General features: G+C 44.4%; 1 protein-coding gene across 1 annotated transcript in view; it reads left to right on the top strand.

Moving 5' to 3' along the window:
- Positions 1–4825: 4825 nt before the first annotated feature.
- Positions 4826–15058, top strand: part of LOC139642597 (phosphorylase b kinase regulatory subunit alpha, skeletal muscle isoform-like) — a gene marked incomplete at its 3' end in the record, with an annotated part of 17617 nt that continues 7384 nt past the window's right edge. Inside the window, exons 1-5 of the mRNA XM_071517506.1 lie at positions 4826–4903; positions 7336–7494; positions 12035–12082; positions 13797–13965; positions 14506–14588. Coding sequence (XP_071373607.1) covers positions 4826–4903; positions 7336–7494; positions 12035–12082; positions 13797–13965; positions 14506–14588 — 537 coding nt within the window. The remainder of the gene's footprint in view (positions 4904–7335; positions 7495–12034; positions 12083–13796; positions 13966–14505; positions 14589–15058) is intronic.

Below are 15058 nucleotides of genomic sequence, written 5' to 3'. Positions count from 1 at the left end.
GTCTCTACTCCAAAACATGAAGAGTTGTAGCTTGAGAAGACTCTAACGGGGTGAAGATGCTCCACACAGTGAACATCAGCTCAGTGTCTGTTCTGCTGTTTTCATAATAAAATGACGTCCAGGTATTCTGTCTCTGTGTGGTGCTTCGGTCTCTGAGATGACAGCTAACAGCAGCAGACGCCCCCCTGCTGGCCAACTTCTGTTACTACAGCTCCGGGTTTGAGGTTAGATCACCTGACATTGACCTTCATTTAAGGGACCATAGGCAGAAAATGTATTTATCTGTTTTTAATACACAGTGGTGCCTGCTAACAGTTACAGAGCTATTCAGAAGAAAAAAACACCTTTTCTGTCTGACTGTTCTTTCAAAATAAAGGGATTGAAGCACCTTGCTTGTGCCGTCAAAATATTTATGAACAACAGCACATAATGAGCAAGTGAACATATATAGGCTATAATTTATATATTTTTCCTGAATTTCCCCAAGGAGATCAATAAAGTTCTATCTTATCTTATCATATTATTTTATAAACATGCAGAATATGCAACATGTTTTGAGCTCTTCCTCAAGCAGCATTTATTCTTTCCCTTCATTTCTCCATCATCATCATCAATTTAGGCTCACAGGAATATATTTGTTCAGAATCAGAATGAGAAATACTTAATTGATCCCCGAGGGGAAATTGGGTAATCTGCTGTCAGCATGATGTGAGCTTTGACTGATATCCAACTGTGAATCCAGCATCATGTTTTGAACCGAACCGTGAGCTGAATGTATCGTCACATCCTCAGCACACAGTCCACATCCTTATTTGACTGCAGGACTATGTGGCTCCTTAAGGCAGAAAGGAGTAAACTTCATGAATATGACTGAAACTGAGGCAAGTATTTGAAAGAATTGTGGCTTTAATGAAGACTACACAGTGATAAATTCCTATTCTCCATTCAGTTCGGGTCTGACTCAGTAAAAACACAGCTCTCTGCAGACTTCACACAGACAGACAGTCAGCGACCTGCAGATGTATTTTTGAACCTTTATTCAACCGGTCAAGTCAACTAAGAATGAATCCTTATGCACAGGCAGGGTCTTCAGTCGTCCTGCGATGTCTCTGTATCTTTGGGGTTTGTTTTCCTCAACTGCAGCTTCAGAGCTTCATCTTCATCGCTGTGTCTGAGTCTGAACAGAGAGAGAGGAGAACTTGAGTTCATTTTTTGTTGTTGCTTTTCTAAATAATCTGTTTTCAAGCAGCACAAGCAACATAAGTGCTGTTTTTGAGGCACCATGCTGTTTGGTTGGGGTTAAGTTAAGTCCTCCAAATTCAAACAGTTACCTCTCACTGCCACTTGGGGTCGCTAATGTGCAAACTTTCCTAGTACAGCTTGACTCTCTTCATTATAGCAAAAAGGCACTGCAGTACGGAGACTTGACCCGCAGCAGATTTAATTCCTTTAACATTATTATTATTATTACTTTAATTAATGAATTACTTTAACAAAAAGTGAAATAAGAGATAATGCGCAGCCAGCTGCTCATTATTGCAAAATAAACCTTGACAGGCTGAAAGGCACGAATTTGACATGAAATATTGATTTAAAACCATAGCAATGTAAAACAGTGGTCTGCTGTTCAGAAATAACAGAACTCAGAATGCGTTCACTCGGAATTGAGTATTCAAAGTCGTGTAATAAAAACATAAAACTGCTCTACCTTCCCTCCTCGACATCATAGATGTTTTCCGGCAGGCGGGCGTTGAGCGTCTCCGGCAGCAGGAAGACCAGGCCGCCGCTGATGATCCCCGCCGCCGCGAAGATCAGCGGAGGGAGGAGGAGCCAGACGTCCTCCAGCAGCAGGAACATGGGCGCCAGCGAGCCGCCCAGCCGGCCCGTGAACGAGGTGTAGCCCAAACCACGCTGCCTGCCGAAAACACAACGAGGAGCGGGATGGTTCTGGTTTCCTGTTTTACCCTTGAATTCTCCAAGGAAGGTTTGTGGCAGCAGTCTGCTGCTGAAGCCAAATCTGTTGGTTTTGGTTCCAGATCACTGCTGTCACGGAAAAAAACACTGAAGAAAAGACACCGCTCACCTGGTCCACACACTCAAAATCTGTGCAAAAATAATTTATTGCGAGTTTTCGGTCAGGATCTTTGCACAGATTTTGAGTGTGCAGATGCCTTTTTCAAGACACAAAAACTGCAGTTCTGTGGTTTTTCGTGACAGCAGTAATCTCTGTTGACTGAAAAGCAGCTTCAGGTTCAGCCTGCGTGTTTCCTTCTCTGATTTCAACAGGAATATCTCTGCAGGTCTGGATTTTACCTGAGGACGGTGGGGAAAAGTTCAGCGGTGTAGAGAAACGCTGTGGTGAACGCCGCCTCGGAGAAACCCTTCGCCACCACAGCGACACACGTCCGAGTCACAGAATACTCTGGAAGGGAAACAGACTCAGATTACAGAAAGATCTGGGATGGTTAGTGGAAACCAAATTATCATTTTCATTAAAGAAAGGATCTGTGCAGCCAAACTACAGATGTGCACATCTTCAACCTTGAAATGTCTTGAGTTTATACAAAATACATAAAAACATGCTAGATAATGTGTGTGCTGATGCAGATATTACCATCTACTGTGCAACAGTTACACGAAAAAAGATCATTCTTTGTTTTTATGTACATTTTCTAAAGGTTGATTTCACAGACAAGGGTTAAAGGGTAATACCAACAAATGTAAGCTGACTGTATGTTATTGCTGTCACAATCTCTGAACCCATCGTCTATCGGTCTGACAACGATTAGACTCTGGGGGCGACGGCCAATTTTTCGGGGTTTCCGGTGGAGCCAGCGGACATCTGGGCCAAGACTTCCTCTTCTGTGCGGTTCAAAATTAGGTGCAAGAACCTTAACGGAACCCGTTCCATGTTGGTGGAAAAGGGGAGAGATTCATACCAATGGCAGATATATGATAATGTGGAGATAATTTTCTGTTGGCTGTAGAGACTTTTTACTCAGAAGTTTCTAGTTGGAATCCCTGGGGAGTGAATGAGTCACGGTCTCTGTCCACGAGCCCTTGAGCAAGGCGCTGAACCCACGTACTGCACCGCTCCAGTCTCTGGGGGTTAGATGCCTTGCTCAAGGGCTTCTTTAAAGGAATAGTTCACCCAAAATGAAAATCCTGTCATCATCTCCTCCCCCTCATGCCAGTTGAAGTTTGTCCATATAACACACAGGGAGGCTGCAGCACAAATCCATAGCAGCCTTCTCCAAAACAACTGAAGTCAGTGGGGACCAGTTCTTCAGAATTTTCATTTTTGGGTGAACTATTCGTTACGTTAATCCTAAATATCTTACTTGTCGGAGAGCTGGCTGAACAGAGTGGCACCGAGCGTGACACCAACGAAGAAGAACGTAGCGAGGGCCTGGTTCAGCTTTTTGTTCTCACACACCAGATCCCACTGTGGAGAGACGGGAAAATCATTCACTAAAAAAAAAGAGTACATGAGTTTTAAGCCACAACTACATACAAACCCTACATCCATGTCCACACATAAACAACATACACACACACACACACACACACACACACACACACACTCCTCACACCTAAAACCTCCCCTCCATTTTATTCTGTCTTTTTTCTCTCTTCTCTTTATCCCTTTGTAATCTAACGTCCTTTCCTTCCTTTTTTTTCTTTTCTTTCTTTCTACTCTTTATGTCTCTTTATTATACATATATGCATCATGTGCAAAGAAAATCCAATGTCATGTCAGATTTTCTGTATGTGTGGTCAGGAGGAACCTCCATCATATCAGAGGTGATGATATTTAATAAAAGATATTTGGTAACACTTTACAATAAGGGTACATTAATTAAGAGTTAGTTAATTAACAGTTAACTAATGTGTCTGGTAATCATTTACAAATGGTGTTCATGTTAACTAAGGTATTAATTTATACATTATCTAATAGTCATCTTTATAAACTATTAAATAATGTATAAATTAATACCTTAGTTAACATGAACACCATTAGAAAATTATTACCAGACACATTAGTTAACTGTTAATTAAGGGTTAGTTAATGCTTATTAAGCATTAACTAACCCTTAATTAATGTACCCTTATTGTAAAGTGTTACCCGCAGTATTTTTTTTGTTTCAGCTGTCAGAACAAACTTGCAGAATGTGTGTGATTGCTTTCACTATAATGAACTGTTCTACTGTTTGTCTTATCTTGTAATTCTTGTCTTTGGGGTAACCAGGTAAACACACACAAGAGCTTTTCCCTGTTTAAATAAAGGTGGATAATGATGAGTTTTATTCTCATTCTTATTATCTAGGGATTGCATACACAAATGTTTCAACAACATGTTTTAAGATTCATAAACAGATCGCTTCATTAATATATTATTATTAACCACATGTAAAGATAGGCATCAAAACAGGATCATCTAAAATCAACTATGAGCAACAACAACATGTTTTAATGCCAAACAGGGATGATTGGGAGGGTCATGTGACTTCAGCGTTAGGTGGCCGCCATCCCGACCACCAAGAGTCCTATTTCCAGTTTTTAATGCAGCAGCCTGTAACAGATACGCTGTCTGGACCTGTGACATTTCCCTGCAGCTCACATGGACGCTGCAGGGGGCTCAAATAGACGAGAGAGCGAGAGGTAGAGCGAGGCTGGGATGGCTAGCACAGCAGAGAGAGAGAGAGATCAGATCAGAACAGATCTTAACACATCACAGAGAGACAGACAGAGAGACAGAGAGACAGAAGTCTGAACAGTTATTAACACAGCAGTGACAGAGAGACAGGTGGACAGACCGATCAGGATGAGGAGTCGCAGCAACTCAGGAGTTAAACTGGACAGCTACGCCCGCATGGTGCAGAAGACCATCCTGCAGCACCAGGTGAGGAGACACACCCACACTCCGCCTTCCCAACAGAGAGAAGTGTGATGTCATTAGGCTGTAAGGTTAGCATGTCTGCATTTCTGCCTTTTGTAGCTCTAAACTAGCCAAGGGAGCGTATCTGTGTTCCCAGGGTCCTGTGTTCCCCAGATTTATATGGCACATAATGGGAACATGACAAAGGGTCCTACGTTCCCAGGGTCCTATGTTCCCCAGTTCTACATATGTGGTCTCCCAGGGTCCTATGTTCCCAGGGTCCTATGTTCCCCAGTTCTACATATGTGGTCTCCCAGGGTCCTATATTCCCAGGGTCCTATGTTCCCCAGTTCTACATATGTGGTCTCCCAGGGTCCTATGTTCCCAGGGTCCTATGTTCCCCAGTTCTACATATGTGGTCTCCCAGGGTCCTATGTTCCCAGGGTCCTATGTTCCCCAGTTCTACATATGTGGTCTCCCAGGGTCCTATGTTCCCAGGGTCCTATGTTCCCCAGTTCTACATATGTGGTCTCCCAGGGTGCTATGTTCCCAGGGTCCTATGTTCCCCAGTTCTACATATGTGGTCTCCCAGGGTCCTATATTCCCAGGGTCCTATGTTCCCCAGTTCTACATATGTGGTCTCCCAGGGTCCTATGTTCCCCAGTTCTACATATGTGGTCTCCCAGGGTCCTATGTTCCCAGGGTCCTATGTTCCCCAGTTCTACATATGTGGTCTCCCAGGGTCCTATGTTCCCAGGGTCCTATGTTCCCCAGTTCTACATATGTGGTCTCCCAGGGTCCTATGTTCCCCAGTTCTACATATGTGGTCTCCCAGGGTCCTATGTTCCCCAGTTCTACATATGTGGTCTCCCAGGGTCCTATGTTCCCAGGGTCCTATGTTCCCCAGTTCTACATATGTGGTCTCCCAGGGTCCTATGTTCCCAGGGTCCTATGTTCCCCAGTTCTACATATGTGGTCTCCCAGGGTCCTATGTTCCCAGGGTCCTATGTTCCCCAGTTCTACATATGTGGTCTCCCAGGGTGCTATGTTCCCAGGGTCCTATGTTCCCCAGTTCTACATATGTGGTCTCCCAGGGTCCTATATTCCCAGGGTCCTATGTTCCCCAGTTCTACATATGTGGTCTCCCAGGGTCCTATGTTCCCCAGTTCTACATATGTGGTCTCCCAGGGTCCTATGTTCCCAGGGTCCTATGTTCCCCAGTTCTACATATGTGGTCTCCCAGGGTCCTATGTTCCCAGGGTCCTATGTTCCCCAGTTCTACATATGTGGTCTCCCAGGGTCCTATGTTCCCCAGTTCTACATATGTGGTCTCCCAGGGTCCTATGTTCCCCAGTTCTACATATGTGGTCTCTCAGGGTCCTATGTTCCCAGGGTCCTATGTTCCCCAGTTCTACATATGTGGTCTCCCAGGGTCCTATGTTCCCAGGGTCCTATGTTCCCCAGTTCTACATATGTGGTCTCCCAGGGTCATATGTTCCCAGGGTCCTATGTTCCCCAGTTCTACATATGTGGTCTCCCAGGGTCATATGTTCCCAGGGTCCTATCCCTAACCCTAAACCCTAACTAACCATATTAAGCGAAGACAGAGCTGGGGAACATCTTTTTCAGGTTCCCATTATGTGCTATATTGAGCTGGGAAACATAGGACCCTGGGAACATAGGACCCTGGGAGACCACATATGTAGAACTGGGGAACATAGGACCCTGGGAACATAGGACCCTGGGAGACCACATATGTAGAACTGGGGAACATAGGACCCTGGGAACATAGGAATGACTCCCTAGTGAATCCTGAACTATTGTAACCCTACATTAGCCTAGCCACGAACAGTATCCAAAAGGTGATGATATGTAAGAGACTCAAACCAAAGACGATGATCTTGTGAAGACACAAATTTTTATTGTGCAAAATCGTACAAGGTGTGCTGCAGCTACTTGGCCTGCATCACTGTTTCCAAAGAGGAACAAGCCGGTCACATGACTGATTCATAAGCAGAGCATCACATGTGCAGTAGATTAAATTTGATGAAGTAGAGATCACTGTGTGGAAACTGGGCCATTGCAGCATCAGAGAATAAGATATAAGGTATAAGATAAAGATTCAACAGTAGAAGGAACTGAAGATAATGTAACATATAATCGTACCAGACAACAGGGAAAACACTGGCTGAGTTTTGCTCACAGAACAATGGGAAAAGTATCTGGAGGCTCTTGAAGTGAGAAAGAGCAGAGAGGAGTGTGCAGTAATTTAAAAAGCTTTCATCAGCATGGCTCAACCAACAGGAACATTAACAAACCCTTTAACATCAAAGCCAGGTTCCTACATCAGTGGTTTAATCACCAGGGAGAGTTACATCACATCCTGTGGATTGATTAATATGTGCATATTAATGAACCCAACTGAAGCCGGTTCTCTGTGGCCCCGCCCCCTGCAGGACCCGGTCACAGGCCTGCTGCCGGCCTCGGAGGATCAGGGCCACGCCTGGGTGAGGGACAACGTGTACGGCGTCCTGTCGGTGTGGGGCCTCAGCCTGGCCTACCGCAAGAACGCAGACCGCGACGAGGACAAGGCCAAGGCCTTTGAACTGGAACAGGTACGAACTCTGCTACACCGGACTGAACTAGATCATACTGAACTACACCGGACTGAACTACACCTTACTGAACTACACCATACTGAACTCTGCTACACCGGACTGAACTACACCGGACTGAACTCTGCTACACCGGACTGAACTACATTGGACTGAACTACACCGGACTGAACTACACCAGACTGAACTCTGCTACACCGGACTGAACTACACCGGATTGAACTACACCAGACTGAACTACCCCAGACTGAACTACACCGGACTGAACTCTGCTACACCGGACTGAACTACACCAGACTGAACTCTGCTACACCGGACTGAACTACACCGGACTGAACTACACCAGACTGAACTCTGCTACACCGGACTGAACTACACCGGACTGAACTACACCAGACTGAACTCTGCTACAGCAGACTGAACTACACCAGACTGAACTACACCAGACTGAACTCTGCTACAGCAGACTGAACTACACCAGACTGAACTACACCAGACTGAACTCTGCTACACCAGACTGAACTACACCAGACTGAACTCTGCTACACCAGACTGAACTACACCAGACTGAACTCTGCTACACCAGACTGAACTACACCGGACTGAACTACACCTTACTGAACTACACCGGACTGAACTACACCGTACTGAACTACACCTTACTGAACTACACCGGACTGAACTACACCGGACTGAACTACACCTTACTGAACTACACCAGACTGAACTCTGCTACACCGGACTGAACTACACCGGACTGAACTACACCTTACTGAACTACACCGGACTGAACTACACCGTACTGAACTACACCTTACTGAACTACACCGGACTGAACTACACCGGACTGAACTACACCAGATTGAACTACACCAGACTGAACTACACCGGACTGAACTCTGCTACACCGGACTGAACTACACCTTACTGAACTACACCGGACTAAACTACACCGGACTGAACTACACCAGACTGAACTACACCATACTGAACTACACCGGACTGAACTACACCGGACTGAACTACACCGGACTGAACTACACCATACTGGACTACACCGTACTGAACTACACCGGACTGAACTACACCGGACTGAACTACACCGGACTGAACTACACCGGACTGAACTACACCAGACTGAACTACACTGTACTGAACTACACCATTCTGGACTACACCGTACTGAACTCTGCTACACCGTACTGGACTACACCGTACTGAACTCTGCTACACCATTCTGGACTACACCGTACTGAACTCTGCTACACCGTACTGGACTACACCGTACTGAACTCTGCTACACCATACTGAACTCTGCTACACCGTACTGAACTAGACCATACTGAACTAGACTGTACTGAACTAGACTGTACTGAACTACACCGTACTGGACTACACCATACTGAACTCTGCTACACCGTACTGGACTACACCATACTGAACTCTGCTACACCGTACTGGACTACACCGTACTGAACTCTGCTACACCGTACTGAACTAGACCATACTGAACTAGACTGTACTGAACTGCACCGTACTGGACTACACCGTACTGAACTCTGCTACACCGTACTGGACTACACCGTACTGAACTCTGCTATACCAGACTGAACTACACCGTACTGAACTCTGCTACACCAGACTGAACTACACCGTACTGGACTACACCGTACTGAACTCTGCTACACCAGACTGAACTACACCGTACTGGACTACACCGTACTGAACTCTGCTACACCGTACTGGACTACACCGTACTGAACTCTGCTACACCAGACTGAACTACACCGTACTGAACTCTACTCCACCGTACTGAACTAGACCATACTGAACTAGACTGTACTGAACTAGACCGTACTGAACTAGGCTATACTGAACTAGACTGTACTGAACTAGAACTAGACCGTACTGAACTAGACTGTACTGAACTAGACCGTACTGAACTAGACTATACTGAACTAGACTGTACTGAACTAGAACTAGACCGTACTGAACTAGACTGTACTGAACTAGAACTAGACCATACTGAACTAGACTGTACTGAACTAGACTGTACTGAACTAGACCGTACTGAACTAGACTATACTGAACTAGACTGTACTGAACTAGAACTAGACTGTACTGAACAAGACTGTACTGAACTAGAACTAGACCATACTGAACTAGACTGTACTGAACTAGACCGTACTGAACTAGACTGTACTGAACTAGACCGTACTGAACTAGAACTAGACTGTACTGAACTAGACCGTACTGAACTAGAAATAGACTGTACTGAACTAGACTGTACTGAACTAGAACTAGACTGTACTGAACTAGACTGTACTGAACTAGAAATAGACTGTACTGAACTAGACTGTACTGAACTAGACCGTACTGAACTAGACTGTACTGAACTAGACTGTACTGAACTAGACCGTACTGAACTAGACCGTACTAAACTACACTGGACTGAACTACACTGTACTGAACTACACTGTATTGAACTAGACCGTACTGATCTACACTGTACTGATCTACACCGTACTGAACTACACCATACTGAACTACACCGTACTGAACTAGACTATACTGAACTAGACTGTACTGAACTAGAACTAGACTGTACTGAACTAGACTGTACTGAACTAGAACTAGACTGTACTGAACTAGACTATACTGAACTAGACTGTACTGAACTAGAACTAGACTGTACTGAACTAGACTGTACTGAACTAGAACTAGACTGTACTGAACTAGACTGTACTGAACTAGAACTAGACTGTACTGAACTAGACCGTACTGACCTAAACCGTACTGAACTAGACCGTACTGAACTAGACCGTACTGAACTACACAGTACTGAACTAGACTGTACTGAACTAGACCGTACTGAACTAGACTGTACTGAACTAGAACTAGACCGTACTGAACTAGACTGTACTGAACTAGAACTAGACCATACTGAACTAGACTGTACTGAACTAGACTGTACTGAACTAGACCGTACTGAACTAGACTATACTGAACTAGACTGTACTGAACTAGAACTAGACTGTACTGAACAAGACTGTACTGAACTAGAACTAGACCATACTGAACTAGACTGTACTGAACTAGACCGTACTGAACTAGACTGTACTGAACTAGACCGTACTGAACTAGAACTAGACTGTACTGAACTAGACCGTACTGAACTAGAAATAGACTGTACTGAACTAGACTGTACTGAACTAGAACTAGACTGTACTGAACTAGACTGTACTGAACTAGAAATAGACTGTACTGAACTAGACTGTACTGAACTAGACCGTACTGAACTAGACTGTACTGAACTAGACTGTACTGAACTAGACCGTACTGAACTAGACCGTACTAAACTACACTGGACTGAACTACACTGTACTGAACTACACTGTATTGAACTAGACCGTACTGATCTACACTGTACTGATCTACACCGTACTGAACTACACCATACTGAACTACACCGTACTGAACTAGACTATACTGAACTAGACTGTACTGAACTAGAACTAGACTGTACTGAACTAGACTGTACTGAACTAGAACTAGACTGTACTGAACTAGACTATACTGAACTAGACTGTACTGAACTAGAACTAGACTGTACTGAACTAGACTGTACTGAACTAGAACTAGACTGTACTGAACTAGACTGTACTGAACTAGAACTAGACTGTACTGAACTAGACCGTACTGACCTAAACCGTACTGAACTAGACCGTACTGAACTAGACCGTACTGAACTACACAGTACTGAACTAGACTGTACTGAACTAGACCGTACTGAACTACACTGTACTGAACTACACCTTACTGAACTCTGCTACACCGTTTGGTTATTTATCCAGACTGGCTCTAGAAACCTGTTAAAACCTCATTGTAGAATTTCAAGAATACATGCCTGAGTTTTGAAAGCCTGAAATCTCAGCAGCTGGCCAAGTGATCAACAACCCTGTCAACCCCACAGACATATTATGGTCTGTTTGGGGCAGGAAACCTCACTTAATGCATTTCTGTGTGAAGGTTAGGAGTCTCAGCTGTTGGTTTAAGGTTAATGTTAAGGGTTACACTATGGAGCAATAAGTATGATTTTTTGGAACAAAAATTCCCCCCATTGGAGGTTCAAGACACTCCCATGTTAAGGGTTTCAGGTGGTTAGGTAAGGGTTAATGTTAAGGATATTAAAGGAGATTTGTTTTCTGATAACAATCATGTAAGCATTGGCATACTTTAGCGTCCACTAATGTTAAACGAATGTGAGTTATGGAGACAACTACAGCAGTGGATTCTGTCAACTCACAGCACTCCTGTGTGTGTGTGTGTGTGTGTGTGTGTGTGTGTGTGTGTGTGTGTGTGTGTGTCTAAATGCCAGGGGCCAGAAGTCTTAGTGTCAGGTTTCGGCAGATCGAGGCCTGAATGTCATGGCACTGCTCTCTCTCTCTCCCTGCTGTGGTTGGTGGTAATAATGATCTCTCTTCCTCTTCTCCCCCCCCCTTCTCTCTCTCTCTCTTTCTTTCTCTCTCTCTCTCCCCAGAGTGTGGTGAAGTTGATGAGAGGATTGTTGCAGTGTATGATCCGGCAGGTATGCTTTTACAGAATACTTTTAATGACAATTACTGAGGTTGTAATATTGTAAAACAATAACTAGTATATCAGTTTTGTGTATGAGAAACAGACCGGCTGCAAGCTAGCTAATGGGAAAATGCATTGAACACGTTGTTAGCTTGGTGAATTTCAATGTCGCCAAACTGGAAGCATATTTGGCTTTCTGGACACATAGAACATCATTTTATTCATCTGTGATATTAATTAATTTGAAAATAATAGCAATATTAAAATGGCACAAATGCCTTAACATCTAAGGAAAGGAAAAGGAAAAGCCATCAGCAACAATGGTAACACTTTACAATAAGGGTTAATTAATGCTTAATAAGGGTTAACCCTTAATTAACACTTAACTAATATGTAATTTACTAATGGTGTTCATGTTAACTAAGGTATTAATTTATACATTATTTAATAGTTTATAAAGGTGATTATTAAATAATGTATAAATTAATACCTTAGTTAACATGAACACCATTAGTAAATGATTACCAGATTAGTTAACTGTTAGTTAAGGGTTAGTTAATGCTTATTAAGCATTAATTAACCCTTAACTTAGTGACCCTTATTGTAAAGTGTTACCACAATAATATAATGATGACTTAAGGATCTTTTCTTATCTGCAGATCTATCCCAGGAGATCAGTGGGTTTTGTGCTTAGAGAGAGCTGCAGGTATAAAACTTAGTTTTTGTGCAACTGGGCACAGGAGTTTAGTTCTGTGTAGCAAGAGCTTTTTTATTTTTATTTTTTATAATCAGGAGCAGCAGTGATGCTCAAGATTGTTTGAGGTGATACAGGATGATACAGGATGATACAGGATGATACAGGATGATACAGGTTGATACAGGTTGATGCAGGTTGATGCAGGTTGATGCAGGTTGATGCAGGATGATACAGGATGATACAGGTTGATGCAGGATGATACAGGATGATACAGGTTGATACAGGTTGATACAGGTTGATGCAGGATGATACAGGATGATACAGGATGATACAGGATGATACAGGTTGATACAGGTTGATACAGGTTGATGCAGGATGATACAGGATGATACAGGATGATACAGGATGATACAGGTTGATACAGGTTGATGCAGGTTGATGCAGGATGATACAGGATGATACAGGTTGATACAGGTTGATACAGGTTGATGCAGGTTGATACAGGATGATACAGGATGATACAGGATGATACAGGTTGATACAGGTTGATGCAGGATGATACAGGATGATACAGGATGATACAGGTTGATGCAGGTTGATGCAGGATGATACAGGATGATACAGGTTGATGCAGGTTGATGCAGGTTGATACAGGATGATACAGGTTGATACAGGTTGATACAGGATGATACAGGATGATACAGGTTGATACAGGTTGATGCAGGTTGATGCAGGATGATACAGGATGATACAGGATGATACAGGTTGATACAGGATGATACAGGTTGATACAGGATGATACAGGATGATACAGGATGATACAGGTTGGCCTATAGAGCGATGTACTGACTGAAAGAGTTTTTCTAGAATTGGAGACTGTTTAGAGACTGTCTCCATGCCTTCATCATCCTTGTCCTCTCCCTCCTCCTCCTCCTCCTCCTCCTCCTCCTCCTCCTGCTCTTCCTCTCCCTCTCCCTCCTCCTCCTCCTCTTCTTCTCCCTCGCCCTCCTCCTCTTCCTCCTCCCAGGCAGAAAAGATAGAGAAGTTTAAGTACAGTAAGAGTGTGGGAGACTGCCTCCACGCTAAGTTCTGCTCCCAGACCTGCAGGACGGTGGTGGGAGACGCAGAGTGGGGCCACCTGCAGGTCGACGCCACCTCACTCTTCCTCCTCTTCCTCGCCCAGATGACCGCCTCAGGTTAGACTCTCCTCTCCTCCTCTCCTCTCCTCTCCTCCTCCTCTCCTCTCCTCACCTCTCCTCCTCTCCTCTCCTCTCTCCTTGTCTCCTCTCCTCATCTCCTCTCCTCTCCTCTCCTCTTCTCTTCATCTCCTCTCCTCTCCTCTCCTCTCCTCATCTCCTCTCCTCTCCTCTCCTCTCCTCTCCTCTCCTCTCTTCTCCTCTCCTCTCCTCTTCTCTTCTCTTCTCCTCTCCTCTCCTCTCCTCTTCTCTCCTCTCACCTACTCTCATATCCTCTCCTCCTCTCCTCTCTTCTCCTCTCTCCTTGTCTCATCTCCTCATCTCCTCTCCTCTCCTCTCCTCACATCTCCTCTCCTCTCCTCTCTCCTTGTCTCCTCTCCTCTCCTCTCCTCTCCTCTCCTCTCCTCTCCTCACATCTCCTCTCCTCTCCTCTCTCCTTGTCTCATCTCCTCTTCTCCTCTCCTCTCCTCTCCTCTCCTCTCCTCTCCTCTCCTCTCCTCTCCTCTCCTCCTCCTCCTCTCCTCCTCTCTCCTCCTCCAGGTCTCCATATCATCTACACCAGAGATGAGGTTGACATAATCCAGAACCTCATCTTCTACCTCGAAGCGGCCTACAAAGTCGCAGTGAGTTGATCTTCCTCATCCCTCTGACCTGGGACAGTTCAGTCTGGATTTACTGAAACAGGAAGCACGGCGGCCATATTTGATTTAAGTCATAGTCATGGGAAACACAAGGCAGAAGACTGTGAAGCAGATGTAAACAATGCCAGACTTAACTCTTTGGACAGAAAATGTAAAATATACTCTAAAATACCCAAGAAGATCCGAATGAAAACCTACAGCAGCTGGACTGATGGAAGATCCATGAAGGTGGAGTAGGAGCAGCTAACAGCAGCGTTAGCTAATGCTGACAGTCAGCTGCTTCATTATATTCACCATCAAACCAACGAGGTTCAGCTGGAAGTTGTAACTAGATTTCAGTACTAAGTTAAATCAGTTTTAATCAGTTGTGAGTAGTCAAAGTCACCTAGCGTTAGCATTAGCCAGCAGACAGTGCTAACGTAAACACTTTTTCTGCCAAAGAAGCAGCAGTC

This window comes from Centroberyx affinis, unplaced genomic scaffold (genome assembly GCF_046629955.1).
Source record: "Centroberyx affinis isolate AG114_WGS23_722 - 3 ecotype Tasmania unplaced genomic scaffold, CSIRO-AGI_Caff_v1 ptg000499l_1, whole genome shotgun sequence".
Classification (NCBI taxonomy): domain Eukaryota; kingdom Metazoa; phylum Chordata; class Actinopteri; order Beryciformes; family Berycidae; genus Centroberyx; species Centroberyx affinis.
Note: the sequence above shows the minus strand (reverse complement) of the source record. Positions and strands in the feature narration are given on the sequence as shown.